Source organism: Oryctolagus cuniculus, chromosome 6 (genome assembly GCF_051225735.1).
Source record: "Oryctolagus cuniculus isolate XC-2025 breed Fujian yellow rabbit chromosome 6, ASM5122573v1, whole genome shotgun sequence".
Taxonomy (NCBI): Eukaryota; Metazoa; Chordata; class Mammalia; order Lagomorpha; family Leporidae; genus Oryctolagus; species Oryctolagus cuniculus.
The window spans coordinates 14,082,245-14,110,244 of NC_142872.1; the positions used below are offsets into that span (position 1 = coordinate 14,082,245).

The 28,000-nt window shown below is 47.0% G+C and overlaps 1 protein-coding gene across 7 annotated transcripts in view; it reads left to right on the forward strand.

The window, feature by feature from the left end:
- PRDM6 (PR/SET domain 6) overlaps window positions 1-28,000 on the forward strand; it is a 102,371-nt gene that overhangs the window by 50,046 nt on the left and 24,325 nt on the right. For 6 of the 7 annotated variants that reach the window (XM_089334847.1, XM_089334848.1, XM_089334849.1 and 3 more), the window contains 2 exons: window positions 22,375-22,502; window positions 26,219-26,343. The exons of the other annotated variant lie outside the window; for it this stretch is intronic. In XM_089334847.1, the coding sequence (XP_089190973.1) occupies window positions 22,375-22,502; window positions 26,219-26,343 (253 nt within the window). The remainder of the gene's footprint in view (window positions 1-22,374; window positions 22,503-26,218; window positions 26,344-28,000) is intronic. 7 annotated transcript variants of the gene reach the window in all.

The following is a 28,000-nucleotide window of genomic DNA, read 5'->3' on the forward strand; positions in this document are numbered from 1 at the left end:
TAATGTTCCAGAGAATGTGAACTTGCTTTACTGAGGGATCCTTTGGGGTTTGGAGAAGTCGAATGTTTCAAGAAAAAACTAGGAGTGGGTATGTGGCACAGAGGTTAAGTCGCCCCCCAAAACACCCATACCCCGTCTAAGAGTGCCTGAGTTCAAGTCCCAGCCTCGTTCTCAACTCCAGCTTCCTGCTCATGAACACCCTGGGGGGCAGCAGGTGATGGCCCAAGCATTGGGTCCCTGCCACCCACATGGGACACCCCAATTGTGTCCTGGGGCTCTTGATATCAGTCTGGCCCAGCCCTGGCTGTTGCAGACCTTTGGGGAGTGAACCAGCAGGTGGAAGATTCTCTCTCTCTCTCTGCCTTGCAAATAAAATTAAAATCTATTTGTAAAGTTTGTTTTTCTAAACAAGAAAAACTAATGAAATTTTTTGTCAGGGAAACTTCTTTATCTCTTTTGTAAATCCAGCTTTTTCTATATCTCATGTTCTAATGGCAAAGCAGACATCATAGGAGAAGTTCAGCGCTTGGGCATAGATGACACCATATGGTTGCCTGAGTCTCAGTTGTTGGCGCTGTTTGCTGTTTGTTTTTGAAGGCCCAGAAGGCAGCCGTGGAGAAGGCAGCCTGGCCCTTCCTGCTTCTCCCTGGTTAAACACCCGTCTCTCCACCCTCTCTGTAAAGTGTACTAGGTCATTCTTTAATGACTGGAAATTCTAACATTAAGTTTGTGTTTCTCTGCCAAGTAAGAAAAGGAAGAGCGATATTATCCCTCAGATGAAAAGTGTAACCTGGATAAAACGAAATTCCAAACCAGGAAGCCTCTTTTTGGGTAGTCTTTGCACTGACTTCAGAAAATACTCAGCTCATGATCTGCGTGTGGTTTCAGTGAGATTAGGTGAGTCAGATCTTGCCTTTGAGTTTTTTCCACACTGCGAGCTCCAAGACAGGAGGAGATGGGTAGTGGGTGTGGTCCACGAGGTCTCTGCTTTACTGATGTGACTGCGAGCCGCTCCCTGGGCACACAGTCCCTCCTGCACTGTGTCCAGGCCATGCTCAACCCTGGGAACTTTATTTCTACAGCGTCACCGCACGCCTACTGTTCTGATCTCATTGACCCAACTAGGGCTTAACATTTTCTGATTTGGGGACCTTGGGCTTTCTACAGGTGCAGAGTCGAAGGGAATCAGAGATTCAAGAAGCAAGCTGAGGTTGAGCTACTCAGGAGTGGGGAGCTGGAGGAAGGGGCTGGTTGGTCTGGGAGGATGCCCTGGGAAAGGAAGTGAGTGTGGGAGATGGGAGGCGGCGAGAACTGCCCCGGTTACACTGAGCAGCAAGACAGTGAGACAGAGAGCTCTGTCACCTAGTTTCTATTACAGGTATCGCTGTAACTCTTCCATTTTATTTTAGTTATTGTTGCTCACCTCCCCTTTCCCTGGTTTACAGGTTAAGCTTGATCGTAGATTTGTGTGCACAGCTTCAGCGCTCTGCACACTAGGCATCCGTGGGAGACCTGGGTAGTTAGTCTTTCTCGTGGATGAAGAGCGGTACTGCTGTAAATGCTGTTGTGATTTGTGTGTGAAGAGGTGCTGGCAACATTGTAGTCCCCTTTTCAGATGGCGGGAAACCCTGCATCTGACTTCTTTTTCAGCCAAGAAGCTGTGTAGCTGGTAGTCAGAGTTTATACCAAACCATTCAGAGAACATTCTAAGCATGAATGCAGGCTCGTAGACTTGCTTGGTGGTATTTTAAGTATTGTGGCCTACAGAAAAATGGGTTAAATTCTAAGATATAATAACAACTTTAATCTGAAATTATCTGTGCTTGGCCAAATCAGCTTGCCTGTATTTTCTTTCACAAAACATTTGGTCTCAATTGTAGTTTTCTTTCTTAAAAAAAAAAGGTCAGAAAAAGTTCAAAAATGACATGATGGAATATATATTTGTTTGGAAAAATGATCTGTTATTTCCATGGCAGCTATATTAAATTTTTAGGGCTATGTGATATAGTTTTTATATTAATACCATCTTTGAAATTTATTTACATGAGGTAACAGCTCTGATGGTTACATTATATCCTTGAAAGCAAAAATGTGCAAACCAGCCAAGATTTATGCTGCTTCTCAGCAGGGCAAAATTATTCCATTTAAAGGGGGAAAAAGATATTTGTTGGGTTTTAATTATACCATTAGAATCTGACATGTATTTAATTTATTGCAAAAGAAATGCAAAGATGGCTTACAGGAAAGAAATCTCCTTATGTCGGAAAAAGCGGCACAGATCTTGGTAAGGCTGTATTTGTGCTTTCTGTTGAGGTCATTCCAGAAGTCTGAGAAATGGGTTTCCTGAGTGAGACAGAATCTTTGTGTTCAGTCTTTGCTGCGTGGAATTGTTAATGTGACTGCTCTTGCCTAGACAGTCTTGTAAATGGCTTACTAATCAAGAAAAGGCAAGTCATTAATTCTTCAATAAATTGTGGTGCTAGGCACTAACGTTTCAGAAGTCGGTCATGAGCCCATTCTTGCATCAAAGATGTCCCCCCTTTAAACTCAGCCTCAGCATGTAAGTTCACATTTTGCAAAAAAGGAGCTCAATTCTTTTTTAAAAAGATATTTATAAGAGTGTCAGTTGTTAAATCAACAACAGGAGTCACTGTGCACCTGATCCCCATGTAGGATCTCTGTCCTTAATGAGTTGTACTATGAGAATTAATGGTAAAACTAATCTTCAAACAGTACTTTACACTTTGTGTGTCTGTGTGGGTGCAAACTGTTGAAATCTTTACTTAGTATAGAGTTGATCTTCTATATATAAAGATAATTAAAAATGAATCTTAATGAAGAATGGGATGGAAGAGGGAGTAGGAGATGGGATGGTTTGGGGGTGAGATGGCAGGTGTGGGGGAAAGAATTGCTATAAACCAAAAGTTGTACCTATGAAATTTATGTTTATTAAATAAAAGCTTTCTATACAATATTTTATTTGTTTATCTGAGAGGTAGTTACAGACAGAGGAAGAGACAGGGAAAGGTCTTCCATCAGCTGGTTCACTGCCTAAATGGCTGCAATGGCCAGAGTTGGGCCCATCCAAAACCAGGAACCAGAGCTTCTTCCAGTCTCTCACGTGGGTGCAGGGGTCCAAGCCCTTGGGCCATCTGCTGCTGCTTTCCCAGGCCATAAGCAGAGAGCTGGATCAGAAATAGAGCAACCAGGACATGAACTGGTGCCCGTATGGGATGCCAGTGCCGCAGGCAGAGGCTTAGCCTATTACACCACAGCGCCAGCCCCTCAAGTACTTCTAAAGATCGATCCTGGGAGTTGTTATAAGGGTGCTTATAGACACTAACTGGATAAAGTATAAATTCTGTGAATTTTGTCGTGATGATACTGTAATTCCTTGGTTTTATAAACCCAATTTTGAGTAATTATGTCACAAGGTCAAAATTGTTCCATCAGAAAAATCTGTTGAATTCTGGTTGTTTTGTTGATATGGGAGTAGTGTCATTTTCATGCCCTTGAGAATATTATTTTAATTTAGAAGAAATACAGGGAGCTTCAGAAGTCTGTGGAAAGAAGGAAGGAAAAGGCAATGTGAGTGTTCATGAGTTTTTTGAGGACCTCTCAGGTGTTGGGATCTGAGGACGGAAACTTGGGATGGCTAGGAAATCTATTTTCCAGTTTAAATGTGCCTCAATGAACATTTAAAGTATCATTTAGCATCTTGGCATTTGTAATTTTAATTTGCTGTACAAGTAAAGATGATCATCCTGAGGTTTTTCAGAATTTGTTGCGATTTGTGAAGGGCAGTTTCGGTATTTACAACAACAGGGTTCACTTCTTGTTCTGGGTCTTCCTGGGCTGTGGGTCAGGCTGGGCGCTCACCCTTCTGAGCCGTATTTCTCTTAATCCTCCTGCACCCTCTGTACAGAGAGTCCCACATTCTCTGTCGTATTTCTCTTAATCCTCCTGCACCCTCTGTACAGAGAGTCCCACATTCTCTGTCGTTTCCTTCTATACTTTGTTTTTCCTGCTTTTTTTTTTTTTTACCTAAAATACTGACAAAGAGGGAAATTTGTTTTAGAAAGGAAATAAAGCCCCCCAGTGAAAAACATGCCCGTGGTGCTGTGTACGGAGCGCTCGCTGCGTCAGGTCAGGCGTTGGCGTGATCTCCTGTCATCCGCCCAGAAGCCTTTGAAGTGGAGTCTGAGATCTTCATCTCCCAAGGGAGTTAATGCTTTGCCCAGCATGACTCAGCTCATAATTGCAAACTCAAGGCCACTCGTCCACTCTGCGGCCGCACCTCCTTTGTATTTAAATCCAAGTGCATGGGTTTCCTGGCTGTGTCACTTTCAGTTACATGGAATTTTAAAACGTATAACTTTTTAGAAGTTATTCCTGAGTGAGTTGTACTCTGCAGATTGGAAGGCACACATTATAATTAAATTTGCGTAGTGTATTTCTTAGGGTTATATTGTCTCTCCCTCATTGGGCAGTAAAATATTTTTGTATACTGGATTCCATTATGATTTTTATCCTTCAGAGTTCCAGCAGTTGTGTAGTCACAGTTAAGTCACATTTACACACTCACGGACTGTGGGGTCACGTGTGTTGGGCTGGGGATCCCGAGGTCATCTCATGGGGTGTCCACACTTCTCAGACTCAGGTCAAGTGACCACCGGGTCGCAAAGTAAGTGCTTCCGAAGTCAGAGAACCCAGGGTTCACAGTTTGCAGCAGATCTGCCTTCTAATTACCTGGGAAATACAAGGACATAAGCCAGATACACGGAGCCTTAATTTATAAAAACTTTACAGCTGACAAAGCAAGTGGTCCTTGTTAGGGTGGGCTGATTGAATGTGGTTATGTTTTCTTACTAGCAGGAAAAAACAGTGGTGTTAGGGGTTTGATCGCCTGACTACACTGAGCCATAGGTGTTGCTGACTGTTCCTGAGGCTAAATGCTGAGGCCAGCCGGGTGTAGTCTGGCCCACTCGCATGGTTTCTGACCTAAAAATAGCTGTCTTAGGAAATAAACCAGCCAAAGGGCTCTCTTCCAGTTTGCATTTCTAGTGGTCCTGGAAATGTGGCCAGAGGCTGCATCAAAACCAGTCCATCAGAGTGCAGTTAATGAAATACACGTCGTGGATGAGAGGACAGTCAGGGGAGCAGAGGAAGCCCCGTGGCTCCCGGTCCCGGAGGGAGGAAGTGAGGGTGAAATCGGGTTCTTCAGAGACCGAGGGGACCTGCTGCCCTGAGAAGACCCTTCTGGGAAGGAATGAAACACCCCAGAACGCTGCCACCCCCGGGTGATCTCATTTCCGTTTCTCCATTCAACACTCTCCTTTTGTTCAAAGGTGTGGGGTTTGGCAGTAGGGGTGTGTGTGTGTGTGTGTGTGAGAGAGAGAGAGAGAGAGAGAGAGGGAGGGAGAGAGGGAGAGAGGAAGAGAGGGAGAGAGGGAGAGAGGGAGAGAGGGAGGGAGAGAGGGAGAGAGGGAGAGAGGGAGAGAGGGAGAGAGGGAGAGAGGGAGGGAGAGAGGGAGAGGGAGAGAGGGAGAGAGGTGGGGAGAGGAATCTAGTACCATGGAACCTTCTCCCCAGAAGCTTACTTATGGGCATGCACTGGGCCCTTGCCTGCTACCTTGGTGTGGACCCCAAAGTAGGGAATTCTATTGCAGTCTTCGTGTTCAGCTACAGGTGCTTCTCATGGACAGCAGGAAACCCCAAGTCCAGGTCACAGCAAGCTGGGGGTTAAGGTGAGTGCTGTTGATCAAAGGTTGGCACACTTTGTGACCCAAACATCTGGGTCACTGGTCTCCCGGTTACATTGCTGCGCATGGCACATTACACACAAGGCCGTCTCCCTGTGGGAGATCAGGGTGTCCCAGTGCCGGCGGCCGCACACTTGCCAATGCTGGGCCTGGCTGTGTGAAAGAGGCTTTATTAGCCAGACGCGCCAGGGCTTTGCAGAAGCCTGGGCCACTTGTGCGCTTTGAAGTTCTTGATGTATTGAAAAATGAAAAAATGCCAAGACAGGGTTACAAAAACAGTGGGATACTTTAAATGTTTACCTGTAACAACTTAATGCTGCTAGCACCAGAAACATATAATTGTGCTATTCATAAGTTAATTCCAGGATTCATAAAAATGTTCATTTATGGCTTACTACAGGCAGTGTGGTCCGGTCCCATGCCCCAGATTGAGAATGTGAGAAGAAGGTCTTGTTCTTCCAATCCTGGGTGTCTGTCTCCGGGACAGCCTGTGTAACCTCGTCTGCCAACAACTTCACAGGCGTGCATTTGAGGCTGTTTGTGAAGATGGGGCTGAATGGCTGGGCTGGCCCCCGCCCTGGGGACCTGCTAGCCTCACCTTCGTCATGAGCTCCTGCCTTTCCTAGGAAGTCTGAGTTCCAGTCCGGTGGCTACAGCAGGTCAGCTGCCCTCCCTGGGTCTCCTGCGAGAGAAAGGGCCCAGCGATGGTCATTGGTTCTACTGACGGTGATGCAAGCCCTGACTGTGGTACTTCAAGTTCCTTTAAAATATCGTTGCTCCCTTTCACGCGTCCCTTAGAGATAAAGCTCACCATGCAAATGTGCTGTTCAGGAACAACACCTTGACCTACAACCATGAGGGTAAATCTCAGCTCCCAGACTCCTTATGAGAGTGGGCACTGGATCCAGAGCAGAGGCAGGAGCGTGATAAGATTGGAAAAGAGTCACTGATGGGGAGGATGGGCTGGTGATGGTAGCTCTCAGCGTGGGAGAGTTTGGAGCTCACGATGGGATGAGGCACAGCATCTGGAGAGAGGCAGGTGCACACGGGCTCCAGGTGGCCTCTGGAGTCTCTGTCTAGCTGCTCTCCTGCATCCTCAACCCTGCAGAGACTGCCAGGCATTTTTTTAAACAGCATTCATTTTACTCAACGAGGCAAGGAACCCATTTAAAAGCAACAGTGCATCTCTTAAAAAAGTAGGACGGTCAACTTGATCCAGTCGTGTTCACTCACCCAGAACCGTCTCTGTCCTTACAGCTTCCATACCTAGAAAGCTGTCCATTCTTTCACATATATCCACCCAGTCACCCAGCCAGCCAACCAATCACCAGGCATTTTCTGAACACCAGGCACAAGCACTGTGTTTATCACTAGGAATACTATGGCAAACAAGATAGATTTTTTTCTTTGTTCTCGTTGAGGTTCTCATTTGGCAGATTTTAATTGAATATTTCTTAAATGCTGCCATCATAATTTAGTAACTAGCTTTGACTCTAGTCCTGAGGCCCTTTAGGCAAAGCTGAAGTGGATTACCCATCCCCCACACCCAGGAACCTGATTCTGGAAACAGGTGTCCAAAAGTCAGATGGGAAAACCTACAGACTGTGGTGCCAAAGTGAATGCCTTAGGATTTTTTCATGCTTTTGTCTCCTATTGCATTGTGAGTTACTTGAGGGGGCACAGGAGTTGGAATTCTAATGCCCACACCAAGCCCAGTAGCTGGCACCTAGGAGCTGCTTACTAAATATTTGTTGAAGGAATGCTACTTACGAGATCAGAGGTCTAAATCTGAGACTAACCATTGCTGCTGTCACCGTCCTTCCTTGGTGCCTCATCTCCTGGATCTTGATGGGGAACAGACCTGTGGCAAACAAGTCTGTTTGTTCAGTCCTTCAAGAAAGGTGGTTTGGAGATGGCGAAGTCGGTGGCTGGTGTTGTGTTGTAGTGGCTAAAGCTATTGCCTGTGATGTTCGCATCCCATAGGCGTGCTGGTTCTTGTCTTGGCTGCTCCATTTCCTGTCCAGCTCACTGCTGATGCTGGGAAAATGAGCAGAAGATGGCCCAAGTGCTTGGGCCCCTGCCACTCACGTGGGAGACCTGGACAAAGCTCCTGACTCTTGCCTTGTGGCTCGCCCATCCCTGGTGGCTGTGGCCATCTGGGGAGTGAGCCAGTGGATGGAAGCTCTTTCTATCTCTCGGTCTCTCCCTCTCTCTCTGTAACTCTGACTTTCAAAGTAAATAAATAAATCTTAAAAAAAAAAAAAAAAAAACAAAAAAACAAAAAAATAGTGATGCCAGAGCCTGTGCCATCCCACTCCCATGTCTCTTCCTTTCCTGCTCAGGAATAAACCTGGGATTGTCTGGGTTTTTCCTGTCGGCAGCTGTTGGGTTGACGGTAGCCTCACGGGACTGCAGCTTGGGGCCATGCTTGATGTAGGCCAGTTGTGGCTCTCATACTCTGACTTCCCTGACTGCCTGAACCTCAGAGCTGGCTGTGTCTCTGCCATTGTCCCGTGTAGGATGCCACAAATTAGGAATTGAGCTTATAGTCAGTCCTGTCCCAGCTCGGCTGAGGGAATGATCTGAAAATATGTTTTCTGTCCTCGACAGATGGTCACTTTCTCCTTAATAAAGTATGTCTGACAATCACTCTTTACTGCTGTGGTTGGGAAAAGAATGTTGTAGACCTGGGGAAACATAATAAAGACTGATGTATTTCAGTGAAGAAATAAAGCTGTAGACTACTCTGAAAAGAAGTAAAACCCTGGAGGCCAGCGCTGTGGCTCACTTGGTTAATCCTCCGCCTGTGGCACTGGCATCGCATATGGGCACTGGGTTCTAGTCCCGGTTGCTCCTCTTCCAGTCCAGCTCTCTGCTGTGGCCCGGGAAGGCAGTGGAGGATGGCCCAAGTGCTTGGGCGAGGAAGAAGCACCTGGCTCCTGGTTTCGAATCAGCATAGCTCTGGCCGTAGTGGCCACTTGGGGAGTAAACCAACAGAAGGAAGACCTTTTTCTCCGTCTCTCTTCCCTCACTGTCTAACTCTATCTGTCAAAAATAATAATAATAAAAAAAAAGAAGTAAAACCCTAGAAAACTGTGACTTCATTGGGACAAACATCCTGCATCTTCAAAAAGTTCTTGATTCACAAAAACGCTGAGCTGTAGGGCATGGGCTGTGTGTGTTGCATACACTTAAGCAGAGGTTATCTCGGAGGTGTCAGGGACATTCCAGTTGGAAACATTCCCTACTGAGCGCCTTCTAAGAGTCTGGCAAGATGGCCCTCTGACAGTGCTGTGTGCCCCTAGGCTGTGGTCCAAGCTGCCTCTTGGAAATTGCGTTCTTTAGTAGCGATTACATTGCAATGAGGTCTGTGTAGTGCTGTACCCTCTTGCATATAGACACCCCAAATCCCCACCACAACGGAAGGAGAAACTCCATCGGATATGTCACACGAGCCGTGTGCGTCGCAGTGTGGGCGTTCACTTTCCTGGGCTACTCCACACTGCTCGTGTGTGCAATCATTTGTATGGTTTTGTAGGTCATCTGCACATCCCGTCAGTTCACATGGGTATTATTTCTAGGATCAGTTTAACAAAATGATGGTTCCCTTTCCTGTTTGCTGGAACACTTAAGCTTTGTTTTCCCCAGTGGAGGAAGATGTGAGTTCAGATGTCTCTGTGGTTGATTTTCCGAGGTGGATAGTTTCTGACATGTAGCATGTTTTTGTTGTTGTTTATTTTACTCGAAATCTGCAGTCAAGGAGGGAGGGTGCTGGTTCCCATGTGCTGGTCACAGCCTGGGGTCAGGCGCCAGGCAGGCTCCTGATGCCAGGTGCTGAGCTCTGTGAGATGTTGCTTGCTGGCAAGAGAGAAAGGGAGAGTGAAGAGAGAGCAAGGCCAGGCGGGCCGGGAAGCTGGAAACCAGGCTGTGACTCAGTCGTCCCAGCGTTCGCCGACAGAAGTGCAGCAACAGTGAAAACTGCCCTTTGTCTCCAGGAACCTCCATTCAAGGCAGCAGTCCTGTGCCCCTGCCTGTGATACCGCACAATACCTGAAGACACAGTTTCCTTGATTACGCAGATCTAAATGTATACTCGAGATTCCATGAGATTTGTCTTCATTTGTGCAGCCCTCTCTCCATTGCATTTTTTAAAAATGTGGACTCAGTGTTCGTAGAATCCAAATTAATTTACTTGCAAATATAAGAGTGTACTCCAAACAGTTGGTAGAAAATGGAAATGAAAGGTAAGTTTATTTTGGTGCAAACATATTTAAAATTCATGCATCCTTCTTTCATAATATCATTTCCATAAACTTTTTGAAGACCTTTATGTGTAGAGGTTTCACTTTTTTTTTTTTTAATTTTGGCACCAGAATAAACTTACCTTTTAATTCATTTTCCAGGGATGTTTGAAGTCCCCTCCTGTTTCACAGAGATCAGAACATCTTGAGAGCTTTGTTAAAACTGAGTTTTCAGAAGCCTGGATTTAAGCAGTTTTTAGATGGGTGGGTGTGCACCAAGCAATTTTAGTTTAAGAAGGATGTAAATGCTAATACTTTAGAAATGAGAGAGGGAGGGAGGGAAGAGAGGGAGAGGAAGAGGGAGAGGGAGAGAGAGAAAAACAGAAGAAAAGAAATGAAGAAGAAAGAGCTGGCTCCTTGCAGACGTTTCTGAGGCTGTAGGGTTACTAGAACTTTCCTTTCGAGCTTTGTTGCTGCTGTGGGCACTGGAGACCATGGTGCACTGTGGAGAGTGGGCAGCCGGGCAGGGGAGGGACGATGGTGCTACTGGAGCAGGGCCCGTGGATGGCACCACGCCAGTGCCCTGAAAAATGGCAAACGTCTCACAGCTAGCAGCTGGGTGCAGGGAGATTTCTCTTCAATTTGGATGGGTAAAATTTTTTGCGCAGCGGGGCACTCTGAAAAGAGTACAACATCAAAGAGGGCGGGTCTCCCCGGTCAGACATCAGCGGCTCCAGGATGGAGGAAAATGAATGAAGTGTCGGGACTTTTCCAGCACACACGCTCCTGCCAAGTGAAAAGCACAGGGCTCCGTGGCTCGTCAGGATCAGAGTCCTGAGGGTGGTGGCTGCTTCTCTCAAGTCTTGCTCTGATCGGCAGATCGAGGAGGTCTGAAGACGACTCCAGACCTCACATCCCTGGTCCCCACCATCCTGCAGATAAGTGGGGTTCTCCCACACCCCACAGTTCTCAGGGGCTTGGGGGGACTTCTCAGAGCCACTTTGCCCCTCTGCAGACCCCCGGTGTGGCCGGAAGACTCACGTCCATTTTTGCACGTGGCCGGCTTGCCGATGATGACTTCAGAGTGCACTGTGTTGTTTTACAGTTCATTGGCAGTTTTCAACTGTTTTTCTGATCACTGTATTTCAGCCTTGACTTATATGTTAGTAGTATCTGCTAACTCAACATAAACCCCTAATGATTTTCTAATATTTCTGGAACTTGATGAATGTGAATTGACAAAGTACAGTATACAGTTTTATATCAGCATTACTGAAAATACAGCAACCGTGTGGATCGCCATTACTCACTTATTTTATGGGGCGATTGTGACCTGACCTTTTGTCGTCTCATTCTGGAATCTCAGACATTGCGAATATTCCGCAGCAGAGTGAGAGGAGAGGGTTTTCTTAGTGCCAGCAGTGAAACACAAGAATTCCAGTGGGAAGATGACGGAGACATCATCAAGATGAAAAACCTATATGCACCCTCTATGTGGGAAACACTGGAGACGATAATAAAGGCACGCTAGCTGGCATTGGCTTTACTGAGCAAACAGTCGTTGTGAAACATGTATCTTCATCCACAGACTTGCCTTTTTATTATTTGTAACGTTTCTGGTCATTGCAGCACACTGCCCGTGGAAGGGGAGACTTTATAGAGAACCGTGGACTTGTGTCTTCATCCACGCGTGGGTGTTCGCTCTGTAAATCTTCCCAACAGATCAAGTCATTCTTGCTGAGTTGACATCTGCTCTCAAGAGCAGGAATTTGTTCCATAGATGACATTGTTACGAACGTGCTGGGGACTCTCACGCACAGAGTTCCAGGTGCTTTTAAAGGAAGCGCTCTGCTCTTTCTCTCTGATAGGACAAAAGGCATGCGAAGAAGAACGCTAGGAGTCGTGGCTCCTGGCTCAGCCCGTGGCTTCGGCCTCCCTCCCTGCTCAGTCCCAGGCATCAGACGCCTCGTGGTGTGAGTGACCTGGCTGGCGACTGCTGCTCCTTTTCACGTGGAGGTGAAGGCAGAAGCTTTCATTGTGTTGGAGGTGCTACTCTGGGGTCTGTCGTCTCAAGCCTTGGGTTAAAAACCAGGCAGTTTGGACGCTGGGGGTCTGAGGCTCCAGGCTGCCCCAGCCAGTGCCCCTGCTCCTTGTCGGGTTCATCTGATTGCACAGTTTCCTACCCCTAATACGTTGCATGTTCACGCGGAAGCCAGGTGCTTGACATCGGGGCTTCCTGTGGCCTAACGTGGTGGTGACTTCGCAGGTGAAACACTCCTACATGGTAGGTGGTGCTGAGTGAGGGGCTCCTGGGGTCCCCAGGCGGCAACTGAGCACTTGTGATAAATGCCTGTTGGTCTCAGCATGTTCAGGAATGTTCTTAAGGCTGTGGTGGGTGCTTGCATCGTTTGATGACAAGGGACACTGCATTAACCTGGAACTGATTCAATTTAGGAAATGGAAAATGTAGGGCTGGAGAAATGATTCTTGTTTTCTGTTCAGTATTTACATTCAAACAGCAGTTTTTTTTTTAAATATTTTAATAAGCTTTTCTTTTTGGAAAATTGTTTTTATTTTCACTTTACTTGAAATAGAGGAAGACAGATACACAGGTATACACACACACATACACACGCGTACACACACACAGAACTTCCATCCACTGGTTCTTTCCCCAAATGCCTGTAACAGTCAGTGCAGGGCCAGACAGAAACCAGGAGCCTTGAACTCAATCAAGATCTCCAGTACGAATGGCAGGAACCCAAATGCTTGACCCCATCACCTGCTGCCTCCCAGGGTGCACGTTACTAGGAAGCTGTATCTGAAGTGGAGCTTAGACTTGGACCAGGCGCTCCAGTATGGGATGCAGGTGTCCCGAGCCATGTCTTCATTGCTGAGCCAAGCACTCGCTGCTGGTGTTATTTTTAAAATAGTCTCAGAGGTAGAAATATAAAATACAACAACTGGTTTTCTCATGCGCTCCCTTGATATCGGGTCAGAACTTTGTCTTCTCTCTCTTCCTCTTTCAACAAATGTGGATTTCCTGAAATGTTCAAAACCCTGTGTAAGGTGTGTGGGTAAGTTTTTAAAATGATTAAGATGCATTCCTGCCCTCAGTAAGCTTGTGGTCTGCTCTGGCCACCTGAGCAGTAACGTTTTTGCCTTTGCCACACATATGTGAGATCTTCAGAAAGTTCACAAAGATCATATTATGGAGTAACTGCATGGATTACAAAATATTTTTTTGTAGCAAAATGTTCTTTCAGTGTTATTTTTTCACGAACATTTTGAAGTATGCAATATTTTGTTGTGGCCGGTGTCCACAAGCAGGCAATTAGATCATGCCTGGACTGACATTTCTCATCCTCTAGTGGCACTGGCATAAGGGTGGCTGACACTCTCCAAGCCCTTGCTGGGTGCCCGGTGTCATTTCTTATCCTTTACCTTAACTTTCTCATTTGATCTTTCATAATAGTGCTTGGAGGTGGGGACCATCCTTAACACCGTTTTTTTTTTCCCCCCGAGAAAATCTCAGCTTCCTCAAGAGTTTAAATTAAAAAAAAAATTCAAATAATGCCTCAAAGTCACATCAGCTGTAACTCACATGCGTTGGAACTGCTACCTGCATGTGTCCCATAACTGGAGTGGCTCATGTTGTGTGTTGTCACGGGTGCTGCCTTGGGAAGTCTCCTCCAGGGACCACAGTACTACAAGGAAGATCTTTTCTTTTTTAATTACTTAATTAGAAAGTCAGAGTTACACACAGAGAGAAGGAGAGGCAGAGAGAGAGAGAGAGAGAGAGAGGTCTTCTATTTGCTGGTTCACTCCCCAGTTTGGCCACAATGACCAGAGCTATGCTGATCCAAAGCCAGGAGCCAGGAGCTTCTTCCAGGTCTCCCACATGGGTGCAGCAGCCCAAGGGCTTGGGCCATCTTCTGCTTTCCCAGGCCATAGCAGAGAGCTGGATTGGAAGTGGAGCAGCCGGGACTTGAACCAGCGCCCATATGGGATGCTGGTACTGCAGGCAGTGGCTTTACCTGCTATGCCACAGCACTGGCCCCCAGAAGATCTTTTCTTTAGCAAGAAAAGTATTCTGGTTGCTAACTTTTCGTAGTTGGGAGACTCCAGAACCGCTCCTGTGAGTCTCTGGTCATGGAGCTCTCTAGGGGCTGTAGGATGCTGCGCCCCCATCTCCCAACACCGAGAGGAGTCTCACAGTAGAACATGTTTCTCCTGCTTGGGACCCAGAATGTTTTTCAGTGGAGTTTTGCAAATGACTACTACATTTGACTCTTGAAAACCTAAGCCTTGCCTGAATTTAACAGAAAGCTGAGGCTGCATGAAACGCTGCGTGGAGATGGGGAGAGGAGATGTCAGGAATTGTCTCCTGTCTGCCCCCATGGACACCATGTGCTGGGAAGTATTGAAACCATGCAGAAGCCACAGGACCAAGCAGCAGAACTCGAACCCACAGCCTCTGCTGGGTCCTTTCTCTGATAATTCTTTGTTGCATTCCATCATCACAGGGTATTCACCTTTGCATTTCACAGAGTTGGAAGAGTTTGGCTTCAAACAGGATGGAATTTTTTTTTTTTAATCCTACTTGTTAGTACTTAGAATCAAGGTTTCATTGCCTTTCATGGGGATTTCATCTCAAGCTTTGAATAAGAGCCAAGATGTTTAAGCTGCTGTAGTATTATTGCGAGAATTCATTCTTGGTCCTCCTAGGTGCTGGGCCCTGTGTTAGATGTTTGGGTAAAAAATGGGCTCTCTCACCTCAGCCGCTGGGTGAGCACTGATAGAGGCTGGCGTGTGGACACGCAACGCTAGGCCGGTGTTCAGGGCCTTGGCTCAGGCTGTGCCTCAGTTGGGGACAGAGGAGAGGGAGTGGGACAAGTCTGCACCTTGTAAGCTGGATAATCCATGTTATACAAAACCATTACACCTTCCTTCCTTCCCTGCTGTGCCAAACGACAGGGACCCAGGATCTGGGAGGAACAGGTGCATTTATGGTTTGTGAGTTGGGCTTAAAGTCCTTGGCTCAGAGACCCTGGTGCACAGGGAGAGAGGGCTGATGGAGGGCGTGGGATGAGGCCTGGTTCTCTCACGGATTACAAGTCTCTGCTAAGTCACTAACTTTTGGAGACTCCGTTTCCTTATGTATAATGGACCAGGTCAGAACAGAGGGCCCTTTCAAGTCTGGCTTTCCTGGGCTCTAGACTGAGCCAAGGTCCTGGGCGCTCAGCAGGACTGGTGGCTGAAATCTGCATGGAGGCCTTCTCTAGGGCAGAAGTGCTCTGGCTGTGGGCTTTCACACAGCGTCCACCGGGACGGGGTGGCCCCCAGAACTGTCGCGGTCAGCAGTGGGGACCTGCGCATGCTGGTCACTGCTGTCACCAGCCCCTCATTCTTCAACATCTGTTTGATGTGGGGTGACATTTTAGACTTCTTTGAATTAAGAGGCATCCTTTGCTTAAAATGATCATTGAAAACCTTTCTTGGCAAAAAGCAAAAGGAACTTGGTTTTCTCTCCTTCGCTGGAAAACCACAGGACAGAACACTTGGATCTTGGTTAGATGGTGGTTCCTGGGCGCTGCAGGATGGAAGAAGGTTTGCAGTGTGTCTAGGCTCTCACTTCCAGTGGTTTTCTTTGAAAGTGTCCCCAGCTGTAGTGGACTGACGTTCAGTGGTGGCGATTGCTTTACAGATGTGGTTACAAATAGAAATGCTTACAGAGGCCAAGCAGATCAGTAAAGTCATGGAGTAAGCCCCATGTGGTACAGGAGGGAGTGGTGGAGACCACGGATAATTATAGTTCTCAACTGTATAGTTCTCAGTTATAGTACATAGGGAGCCATCATTTCTCTGGCTCACTGCCAGAGATCAGAGACCAGTTCAGGGAAGTTAGAAATCTAATTAGGTAAATTTTTTTTTTTTTTTTGACAGGCAGAGTGGACAGTGAGAGAGAGAGACAGAGAGAAAGGTCTTCCTTTTGCCGTTGGTTCACCCTCCAATGGCCACCACGGCTGGTGCGCTGTGGCCGGCACACTGTGCTAATCCGATGGCAGGAGCCAGGTGCCTCTCCCGGTCTCCCATGGGGTGCAGGGCCCAAGCACTTGGGCCATCCTCCACTGCACTCCCAGCAGAGAGCTGGCCTGGAAGAGGGGCAACTGGGACAGAATCTGGCACCCTGACCGGGACTAGAACCCCGTGTGCCGGTGCCGCTAGGCAGAGGATTAGCCTAGTGAGCCGCAGCGCCGGCTAATTAGGTAAAATTTTTAAAAGTTTCAATACACTGGAGCCAACCTTGGGGTGCAGTGGGCTCTGATCTACTACCATGTGTAGTGCTGGTGCTGGCGCCCTGTCAGAGCACTGGTTAAAGTCCTGGCTGTTCCACCTCGAATCCAGCTCCTTGCCAATGTGCCTGGGAAAGCAGTGGAAGATGGTCCAAGTAATTGGTCCCCTGCCACCTACATGGGAGACCTGGATGGAGTTCTAGACTCCTGGTTTCGGCCTGGTCCAGCTCTGGCTATTGCAGTCACTTGGGGAGTGGGCTGTCAGATGGAAGATCTCTCTTTGTCAGATACATTTAAAAAATTGATTTTAAAAAAATTGAATACATTTTAGAAAAATTAAACATTATGTAGGAAAATGAAAGCTGGCTTATTGTTTGGATTTAATCTGAAAGCCTGTAGTCAGCCATTCTTGCTTTAGAGAACCTGCTTAGGGCCACCAGGTTCCACAGACTCTTCCATGCAGAAGATGGTTTTCTGGCTGTCAGGTGCTTGTAGGCCTGGCTGTCCTCTCCGAGATGACTGGTGTCCGTGCGAGCTGGCTGTGCTCACAGATGACAAAGACTGGGACAAGCGGCTCCCAACAGTGGTAACTCCCAGCGCTCGTGTGTGCTTGACTGCTGCTCTCCGCAGAGAAAAAGTGAAAGCAGATTTCTGTTCTGGGAGTAGATCGCGGTGAGACTGCTTCTCGAGGTGGAGGGTGGCAGGGGAGAGCCTGGCACACGGTGGCGTTCCGTGGCTGCAGCCTGTGGTTCGTAAGGAGGGAGTGTTTGCGCGATCATTATTTCAACCGCATGGGTGATGTCCCAATAAACATTTTTGGATTGAAACTGTTCAAATCTCCTTCAAAAGTAAGTGTTAGCTCTCCCCCTTAGTTATCTTTCTAATCTCGTTGACTAAAAGAGAAAGTACAGACTGAAAGCGATGGTTTTAAAATAGCACCAACGATAATCACAAGAGAAGCCGGAGGCTGGCGGTGTGGTGACGTGGGTGACAGTGACTTCCCCCAGAGGACAGTGAGGTTCAGTTTTTAACCCTGGGGGGCAGAGTCAGAGTATCTGAGCAATGCATGCAAAATATGAAGCACGGAGGAAGAGAGGGCTAGGTTTTCTTTTCATTTATTTTTCTCTCTTTGATTTAAAAAATTCAGAAAAGCTCCAGATAAAGGGACAAATAGCTGCATACAAGGCACAGAAGAAGTGAATGAGTATCAGTATATAAACAATGAGTGTATAGTAGTCAGTGAATAAATGATATATATAACATGTATGTATAATTGAATAAGTGTATACATAATTGACAGGTTTAAATATAAATATAAATGTATACATAATTGAATAGTTTTTTGTAGGAATAATACTCATTTATATGCTTACTATATATATAAAACAATATGCACTACTATAAAATGTGCTAAAGTATTGATTTGTAATTTTAGCAAATAGCAGGCATCATAGTCAAATGATCTACAACTTGATTTTCTCAGTCACCATTAAGTTTATGACACTTACCTGTAACACCTGGATCTTAATACAAACAGGTCAAGTTTGTGAATTTGATATATTTCCACCATTTTATTGAATAGTAAGCCACAGCTTATTCATCTGACGATGGGTATTTCTGTTTTCCCTCCCTGTTTGCCGTTACTAACAAGGCTGCAGTGAGGGCCGTTGGACTTTTCTCCAGAAGTTTGTGGATCAGAGTTCAGTGGAGTGACTGCCTAGCAGTGCAGTTGCTGTCCAGAGGCTATCTCTGTTGTGGGCTTTATTGCTAAAAGGCTCACGGAGGTGCCTGTGCCACGTGACACTCCTGTCCCGCAATGCTGCCGCTAGCTCTCTAGAACAAATATGCCAAGTATGCTTTCTGCACTTGTGAGGATTCTCTCTGCAGAATTTAGCCTTTCCCTGTGAGTTTCTTTGCATGCATTTCCCTAACTCTCAAGGTTTGTTTGGCTTCCTTAGAAAGAAGGGAGCAAATATTCAAACACTGTTGTTTGGGTTCATTCAGAATCAAGTGCATGATTTTCGGCAAAATTTTGCTGTGTTCAATTGTCCTTTCAGATTGGATCCTCTTAATCTGTATTTAACTTGCCTTCCTTCTCACCATTTGAATGAATAAAATTTCTGACCTTTTCTGCATTTTTATAGGTCCTGAGGGGGTTGTCTAAACACTTTGTGCTAGATTTTCAATATTTTTCTGCTTATTTAAAGTCTTTTCAAAGGTAATAAAAACAAACTAACTCTTGCTCTTGGCATAAGTCCTTCTTAAATTCCGTAGGTTTTTTAGAACTATCAGGTATCTAACTTAAAACCTTGTTTTAGTGTCCCACAAACAGAGATGTTGCTGCAACCCCCAAGAACAACTTCCTGAACTTGACGTTGCTGCTGCAGACCCAAAGCTTTGAAGCAGTTCCCCAGCTGCAGTTACTCCTCTCCTGCCTGCCGGAGCAACCCCGTCAGCTACACACAGAGATTTTTTTTTTAAACAGGGCTCTTACATGGTAACAAAGTTAATCTAATAATGGAGAGTAATGATAGGGTACAAATTAGTATCCAAGGCTTTTCTAAGAAGTTGTCTTTGGTTATTGTGTAGCCCTCGCATTTGTGTATCCTATTTTTTCTGTTCTGTTTTCATCATACAAGAGGAATGAGCAGAAATAGGCATCGGCGCCTTTTGACCCATCACTTGATCTTTCAAGAAACACTGAGTTTAAATGTTAGCTTTTTTTTTTTTTTTTTTAAGATTTATTTATTTGAAAGGCAGAGTTACACAGAGGAGGAGAGACAGACCTTCTATTTTGTGTTTCACTCCCCCAGTGGCTGCAACAGCTCTAGGGCTGGGCCAGATCAAAACCAGAAGCCAGGAGCTTCTTCCGGGTCTCCCATGTGGGTTCAGGGGCTCAAGCACTTGGGCCATCTTCCCCTGCTTTTTTCTAGGTGCATTAGTAGGGAGCTGGATTAGGAGTAGAGAAGTCAGGATTCCAACTGGCATCCATGTGAAATGCCAGCCCCTAGATGTTAGCTCTTAACAACACAGACCCAAAGGCCCTGAGCATTGTCTTGTACCAAATGCTAAAGCACTGTGTTTTGGCCACCGCACACTACCTTGGCTGGAGGTACAGGTATGAGGGCCCTGGAGGAGACTTTGTAAGTGCTGTAAAATACACTGATGCATGGATTTTTTTTTAAACACCAAAATGAACTTTTCATTCCTTTTTTTCCCACATATTTTGCATTCTTTTTTGAAATACCCTCCTGTGTATGACTTGACATTTACAACGTTTATGCAGTTTTTATTTATTTGTTTTTTGTTTTGGGGGAGATCAGGTGGAATGTGTATAATCAGATTTGTGGTTCTGGAAGATTGCTCTGGCTACTGATGGTCAGGTAGATTGGAGGGCCCTGGAGAGGCTGCAGGGAGATCAGGCAAGGGGCTGTCATCTCGTAGAGGTGAAAGGAAGCTCAGTGGATTTCCGTGGAGAGGGCGAGGCGGATGCACCTGAGAAGCCTCTGGGAGGTGCATCCAGCTGGATCTGGGCTCTGAGGGCTGAAGCCAAGAATGCACCAAGGTGGAGGGAGCTTCTTCAATGCTGGGCACCCAGTTGTGGGATTGAAGTGGGCGTCGGTGTCATTTGCTGTAGTAATATCAGTTACTGAAGCTGAAGCCGAGGAGGCCCACCCCTGTGACATGTGCCACACTGCGTGGCTTTTGGGAACACAAAAAGCCACCTGCTTCTCCTGAAGGTGAGCCACAGTCTACAGCAGGCAGGTGCAGAGTGTACATTTCCTTGTACAATGAGCTTAGGGACCTCCCTTACACTTAAGGGACCTCCTGCTTTGTTTAAGTGTTTGACAAGTTTGCATGGCTAGAATTGTTGGAAATGCGTCCTAGTGCTTCCACCAGCACTCGTGATGGAAGGTGGTTTGTGTGGGACAGGGATCTGGGTCATTACCATTTTTTACCCCATTAAAGATCACCAGTGGGGTTAAGGGAACCCAGTGATTTTGTTCAGTGTCATGTTGGCTGTCAACAATAAACAGGGATGTAACCAGCTTCCTAGAGACAGAAACGCAACAGAAGCCTAGTGTGATACCTGCAGTATGAGCTAACTACAGCATCGGTCTTGGGGTTGCTCAGGTAGTATGTAGATCCACCACGTGCAAAGTTACCATTCTCCACCATTATCCCAAAACTTGGACTTTAAAGAAGTTATTAATCTTTTTTTAAAAGATTTATTTATTTATTTGAAAGAATTACACACAGAGAGAGGAGAGGCAGAGAGAGAGGTCTTCCATCCGATGGCTCACTCCCCAATTGGTCACAACAGCCGGAACTGCGCCGATCTGAAGCCAGGAGCCAAGAGCCTCCTCCAGGTCCCCAAAGTGGGTGCAGGAGCCCAAGGACTTGGGCCATCCTCCACTGCTATCCCAGGCCACAGCAGAGAGCTGGGTCAGAAGAGGAGCAGCTGGGACTAGAACTGGCGCCCATGTGGGATGCCGGCACTGCAGGCCAGGGTGTTAACCCACTGCGCCACAGTGCCGGCCCAGAAATTATTAATCTTAACTATAACACAACCTGGGAATCTCTTCCTTCTTCTCAGGCTAAGTTAATTATCAGTTATGTTCTCTCTGCTGTCTGCTCAGTCCCAACTTCTGTGACAGTTGTCTTTATTAAATTAGTGCTTGTCTTTCTCTTGTGGGGGTTAGTGGGGATGGAGAGGAATGCATTCAAGAGAAGCAAAAACAATAGCAAAGCAAAGCCCCGACGGGTGATGGTAAAAAGACAGTGTCATTGCTAAGCCCCTGGCCCACAGCGGAACTGCACTGAGCTAATAAAAAGGTGCACTTGTGGAGCTGACTTTAGGGCCCATATGTAACTGGGGAGGTCTCTCTGTAAAGTTTAATCTCCCTGTCTGTTGAGAAAGGACAAGTAGGAAGTTTTCAGAGCAAGCATGGGAGATGGGGAACCCCCAGCAGCTACCAGCAGGAGCACCCCACTGCTGATTTCATTTGAGAAGGTGCAGTTGCCAGCGAGAACGGTACCTACAGGAGACTCGGCTGCTCCTTGCTTCCTGGGTGCCCCTTGGGCGGCTATGGCTATGTGAACTCCACTTCCCACCGCTCTTGCTACCACTCCCCCGAGGCGGCCTGGAGGTGGGGTGCTTTCTGGAAGGAAGTGCTGCCGGTGCCGGTGCCTTGTTTGCCTGGCTAGCTCCTCGCTTTGCGTGAGACTTTCTGCCCCTTGCTTATTCCCCCGAGGTGAAGTGGATTTCATTTCCTTGAATGCTGCCCTGGAAGACTGTGTGGAGTTGGCCTAAGGCAATGATTTTTTAGACCAACCTCAGTCAAGACTCTTCCTGTCCACAGCAAACAGCTATTTTTTCTTTGCCTTTTTGGAGTTCTCTCTCTCTCTTTCTCTTTCTCTTTCTCTTTTTCTCTTTCTCTTTCTCTTTCTCTTTCTCTTTCTCTTTCTCTTTCTCTTTCTTTCTTTTTTTTATGACCCTTGAGAGTTTCAGATCCTGACGACTGAAGTCCAACATCTTCTGTGAAGTGAAGGGTCATTTACTGCACCCGAATGAGAGTCTGTTTTGCTAGTTCTTTAAGCTCCGTCAGTCTCTGACCGGCCTCTGCTAGATGTCACCCAGCTCGGTAGCCACACAGTGGCTGCTTTCCCATACCTCCTTGCGTGCTGGGGACTGGGGGCCTGTCACGGGTTGTTCCAGCCACGCCAATGTGGCTTTGCCTTTCAGCTTGCTTGCTTTATCCAGCAGCTCATCACTTAAGGCTAGCCTGTCAAAAATAGGCTGTGTGTTCTTTGGGAACTACGGTCACATCCTTGAGAGACCACAGACATGTTTAATTCAGGGAAGATTGGCTCGATAAGAAAAAGCGTGATCGACTTGCATCACCAGAAAATATTTCCCCCGTGGTTCCAGTTGGGTTTCTGCGAGCATCCATACGCGCCGGGCAACCCGAGGGCCATAAATCTGCACCGCCTACGCTCAAGACACCCAGGGAGGCCGGGAAATGATTGCTGATGATTCGTTCTAACTACTTGACCTTCTGACCTCTTCTCCAGATATATGATCAAGATGGGACACTTCAGCACTTTATTGATGGTGGGGAGCCTAGTAAGTCGAGCTGGATGAGGTATATCCGATGTGCAAGGCACTGCGGGGAGCAGAATCTAACAGTAGTTCAGTACAGGTAACGTATACCTTGATTTGCTGCTTCACACAGCCCTGGCCCCGGGGCTTGCATTTGCAAATTCAGGCTTGCTGCTACTGGTTGCCAACCTCCAGGGGAACCCCACAAGGACTGGCAGGAACTTTTCTTTCTTTCTTTCTTTCTTTTTTTGCTGGGTTAGGGAAACCTGAGTTCCTCCAGCAGTAGGTTCACGCGCACTCAGAACTAAAGGTGCTGGTGGAGGGCATCCATCACCCAGCGCAGGTGCTGAGGTCACGTCCTTGTCGCTGCCGTGGCCCGGGTGAGAGCAGCAGGGGCACACACACAGCAGAGGAGGAGTCAGAGAATCAGCGCCAGGTCCTCCCTGCTATGTCCCCGAGAGTTTTCCTTTGCACAAAGGCCTGGAAACCAGGAGTTCTCAGGGTTCCCCAGGCTGTTGTGCTCAGCAGTGATGATGAGCCAAGGTGACCTGTGCTGCTTGCTCAATGATGCCAGAGCGCTTGGGTCCAGAGCCTGGAGAACGTCCCGGCTTCCCGAGATGTCTGGGGAGAGGGTGCCCAGAGGGTGACAGAGGCGAGGCGGAGCCATCCGCAGTCCTCCCCAGGACTCCCATAAGGTGGGCTCTGGGGAGAGCTGAGAAGCCCCCCTGCACTGTCAGGTGCACCTGCTCCACCAGCCTGTCCACCGATGCCTAAAGAAGGCTGGAGCAGAGACGAGCGGGCAGAAACAAATCAAACAGGAAAAAAGCTCTACCGCTAAGCCGTCTTTTCTCAAAATCCCTCGAAAACATGTGCCATATAAATATATGAGCTCAATTATAAACAGCCGCGTTCCCTTTAGAATCAGAAGCAACTGTTTAGTTTTATTAGGCACCACAGACACATCAAAGCCCAGGGCCCTGGGCTCGGCAACTTGGAGTCCTGCCTGTGGCTATTTATTTTCTTTTCCCTTTTTTTTTTTTTTTTTTTTTTTAACTTTCTTCCCCTCGTAGGTTAAAGGCTGCTCGGATCTGGCTTGCTCTCTGAAGTTCTGAGCATGAAGTCTGAGCGCCCTGTGACTCACGGCCTGCGTTCCTCTGCAGTTTTCGTTCATTAAATCATGGTTCCAATGAAATGGTGCAAGACGGTGTTGGGTTCCACGGCTGTGTGCCGGCTTTCCTCACCTTTAGCACAGCTGTATTTGAGGCTGTCATGGAACCCCGAGCCAGAAAACCAGCAGAGAGATCAGGCTTGTCCGTGAAGGCGACAGATTGTCGTGGCTGGGGCTGTGAGGCACGCCCGGCCTGCTCGGGAGGCCGGTCTGCGTGTGGGAGGACAGTGCCCTCCCGGGCTGGTGGGCACAAGCCAGTCATCCGCTGCCCGTGAGGAGCAAGCGGGTTTTACAACGCCCCCTTCCCCACGGCCCTCCCGCCGCCAGCCCCGTCTCGCCGATCTGTTTTCGATTACGTCTGATGTTCATAAAACGAATGACAAAAACACAATTTTAAGAACTGGCATCCATCCCCAGTGAGCATGTCCAAAAGTAAGAAAATAGCAAAGTCGGGGACCGGGGAGCCAGCCTGATTTTTATTGTACATGGACGTCCCGTTCGCAGAGAGTCAGCTGGTTTGAATTCGCTCTGTTATGATTTGTAATATCTAAATGGAATTCTCTTCAAAGCGCCCTTGATTGATTGACCCTTAGCCGAACGTTTTGTTTTTATTTTGAGGCTGACAATAATGTTTGTTGGCATGTGCTCCACCTCTACTGCGTTGGGACGCCACGAAGCTATCCTTATGAGTCACCGAACCACAATACTAAATACATGTCAGCAAAGGAAATATTATTTGAAACGGGGAAAATCCCTTTGATGTGCTTCAACATGCAGAGTTTTGGAAGCTCTGCCTTTGTCAGGCATGGTGTACGCTTACACATCCCCCCCCCCACCCGGCCTACCCCCGCCTGGGCAGACCACCCATTGCTCAAAAACAGTTGTACTCTTTCAGCGGCAAAGTGTGTCATTTGGGCTTCGCACATTCATTTGCTGGGCGCTGTGTTTATATTAAGGAAAGCCAAACCGAGAGATGAAATGTCACAAGGGTGAGGTACAAAGTAGACTCAATTTTTCTCAAGTTAGGAGATGCCGGTGATTTATAGCTCGGCTCCGATTTTGATTTTTTTATGTAGCAGTGGAAAGAATTAATAAAATGCACAGCTCTCGGAGAGGCAGGGCGAAGAAGGGTGGTGAGGGCTGGACAACTGGCTGGAGTTTTTGTCAGATAGTCACAGAATGTTGGAGAAAACATTCTGCTTAGCTAGCAGTGCCCTCGTGAGACAGAATGGCAGCAAGTAAGGAAAATAACAAGATAAATGAAATTTTCACAGCTGCAAGTAAAATATTGAGAATCTGCACTTTTTTATTGATCTTTATGATCCTATTGCCAAGAGCCACTTTGTGGTGACAAAATATGTTGACAAGTGCATATCTCACCGCCATGAAAAATGTGCAGAAGGATTCGCCTTATGTCTGCAGTGTTCTACAAGGAACAAATTGCCTGCTACAGCCGATTCCTTGCAGAAAGGCGAAATTTAAGGCCCACCAACCCTAAACACTTTTATCTTGAACTTGAGGCTCATATTTGTAGCCATTCTTCATTGAGAAAACCAGTCACCATCTCCTCATTTTTTTTTTTTTTTTTTTTTTTTTTTTTTTTTTGACAGGCAGAGTGGACAGTGAGAGAGAGAGACAGAGAGAAAGGTCTTCCTTTGCCGTTGGTTCACCCTCCAATGGCCGCCGCTGCAGCCGGCGCACCGCGCTGATCCTGGCAGGAGCCAGGAGCCAGGTGCTTTTCCTGGTCTCCCATGGGGTGCAGGGCCCAAGCACCTGGGCCATCCTCCACTGCACTCCCTGGCCATAGCAGAGAGCTGGCCTGGAAGAGGGGCAACCGGGACAGAATCCGGCGCCCCAACCGGGACTAGAACCCGGTGTGCCGGCGCCGCAAGGTGGAGGATTAGCCTATTGAGCCACGGCGCCGGCTCTCCTCATTTTTTTTTTCAATCTGTGGATTTTTCTTCAGAGTTCCGAAGCTGTTGTAACGAATGTCTACCCCTCGGTCCCTGCACTGGCCGTTTCAGAGTACCATCGTTCAGCCAGGCTCAAACGCTCCTCTGTATTTATCGAATTTCTGTTTCACATCCCAGTTTTTTTCCTGTTCTCTCATCTCAAACTTTAGAAGGAAGGCAACCAAGTACAAAGTGGATTTTTATTTCCCTTCGGCATGGTATCACAAAGCCACCTAATTTTATTGCAAACCGGGGAAGTCCCAGTGCCCAGGTGCAAGAATGCACTTTGGTATTTTCCCTTCACATAAGAAATGTAGGGCAGGAATTTATATAGGAAGTTGGGGCGCCAGTGTCTTTGCCATTTGCTAAGAGAGAGGGTTTTCTCATTCACGTGACAGGAGGAAGTTGACAAAATGAACTCTCCCTTCTGTTGTATCCAGGGCCAGGTACCTGTGTCTTCAGCCAGGGGTCTGCATGCCAGGGCATTATGGAATCGGCTGTGTCCTGTTCAGCCGACTGAGCTACAGGCTGTAACTGGTTGGTGGGGACAGTGTGGAGGGTGTGGATTTATTATAAGCAGAAGTTGCTGAGGTGGAGGACTGGGCAGGACTTTTTTTGGGGGGTGGGTAATAAAAATGTGAATGGGGCACGTGAGTGTTGTACGCTACTAAGCTGGTTTTCTTTTGTTTTGAATAGGTCGCACATATTCTACCGAGCCTGTATAGATATCCCCAGGGGCACCGAGCTTCTGGTGTGGTACAATGACAGCTATACGTCTTTCTTTGGGATCCCCTTACAATGCATTGCCCAGGATGAAAACTGTAAGAACTTATTTTAGCTCTGAATTCACATCTCAACATAACCTGTTTCAAAGCTAATGTTTTAAGAGTGTTTTCTGAGACTCCCAACACCTGGTTCAATGTGATACTTAATGCAGACGCACAAGGGGGTCTGTTTCATGGCTTCATTGTCCCTCCTTTGTCATTTGCCTTCCCCCCAGGGCATCTTAACCCGTGCAGGCCCATGCTTCTTTGCCTATCCACAATCTCAAAGCCTTTGCCAGAGTTTCAAGTCATCACTGGCAGCCAGGTTAAGTCGGTTGCTATTCGCTGAGCACCCACCGTGTGTCTGGTTCTCTGTGGCCATCTCACTGGGCTGCAGGAGCAGCTCATGACCCAAAAATGAGATAATGAGAAAATAATGAAGCAGTTTCATCAGCACCCTCTCTAGCCCATTGTGTGTGTCTCCCTCTGAGCAGTCACTGAATGAGAAATAGTAGTAAAAATCTCATCTGCATAGCTCTGGAAGTTGTGTCTTTCTAAGTTTTTTTTGTCTAAAACCATAGACAAAAGCCATGTAATTTTCTACAGCCTTCATTATCATGCCAACTGTTCTCTATGAAAGAATAATCTAACACCTAGGCAAATGTGAACTTACAACCGCATTTAAAGTTGGAAAGAAAATTTAAAATTTAAAAAGATACTGTGTTGGATCAATTCTATGGAAATTATTATATGTGACTTCCAGTGTGTGGGACGGGATTAGGTAACTCTGGTGTGCACTGGTTTCAAGGATGCCACATGTTCTTGTCAACAACTTCCTTAACCTGTGAACTGACACTGTGATATTATGCCGCAAGACGAGGTGGAGATAACAGATCTATTTCATTACTGGGGGCAAAAATAATCTCATTTTGCAACAAGTGTTATTTTCCTTTTTCCTTCTGCATTTGCTTTCTCTCACACACACATACACATGCACACAGGTGGCTACGAAAATGTTCATGTTACTACGCTGCCGAATGCGGATGATCAAACACTCCTTTCTCATATTCAGGTTCTTTGTAAAAAGTAAAACCCTCAGAAAGGCTGTTGCTATCAGCTTTCCTTTTTGACTTTACCCTGACCCCTAACCAACCTCAAATCAAAACATGAATCTTTGGACATACAATGCATTCCTCTTGCTTCCTAAGTTTCCATGGGAAACTTTGTTCCCTGCAGTAGGACTCCTGTTCGCGGAGGGGCTGTTTTCATAGGAGAAGATCTGCGTGCTGGACATGAATGTGTGGTTGGTGTCCGCGGCAGATGTGGACACGGAGGCCACCTGGCTCTGCCTTGCCCGGGACGGCTCCCTGCCCCAGCTCCCCTGAATGTAGATCCAGAGCTGTGCTCAGAAGAGCACCAGTGCCAGCCCAGCGGAGCAGCTGACGCGAGTTTGTCTGTGCATTTGAACTTGAACATTGCCTCACCTTCCAGAAATTGTGTGAGAGCCTCCGTTTCCTCCTCTAATGCAACCTGCTGCGGCCTCTGTAGATGTTGTTGGGGTTTACGTGCTGGAAAACGTCTGGGAGGAAACATACAAGGCCCAGGGTTCTACAGCACAGAGTCTTTCATTCATTTGCTGTGTGCCTATATACTGAGCACCTACCATGGGCCAGGGGCTTGGCCAGGTGCTGCAAATACAGCGGGGAGCAAAACA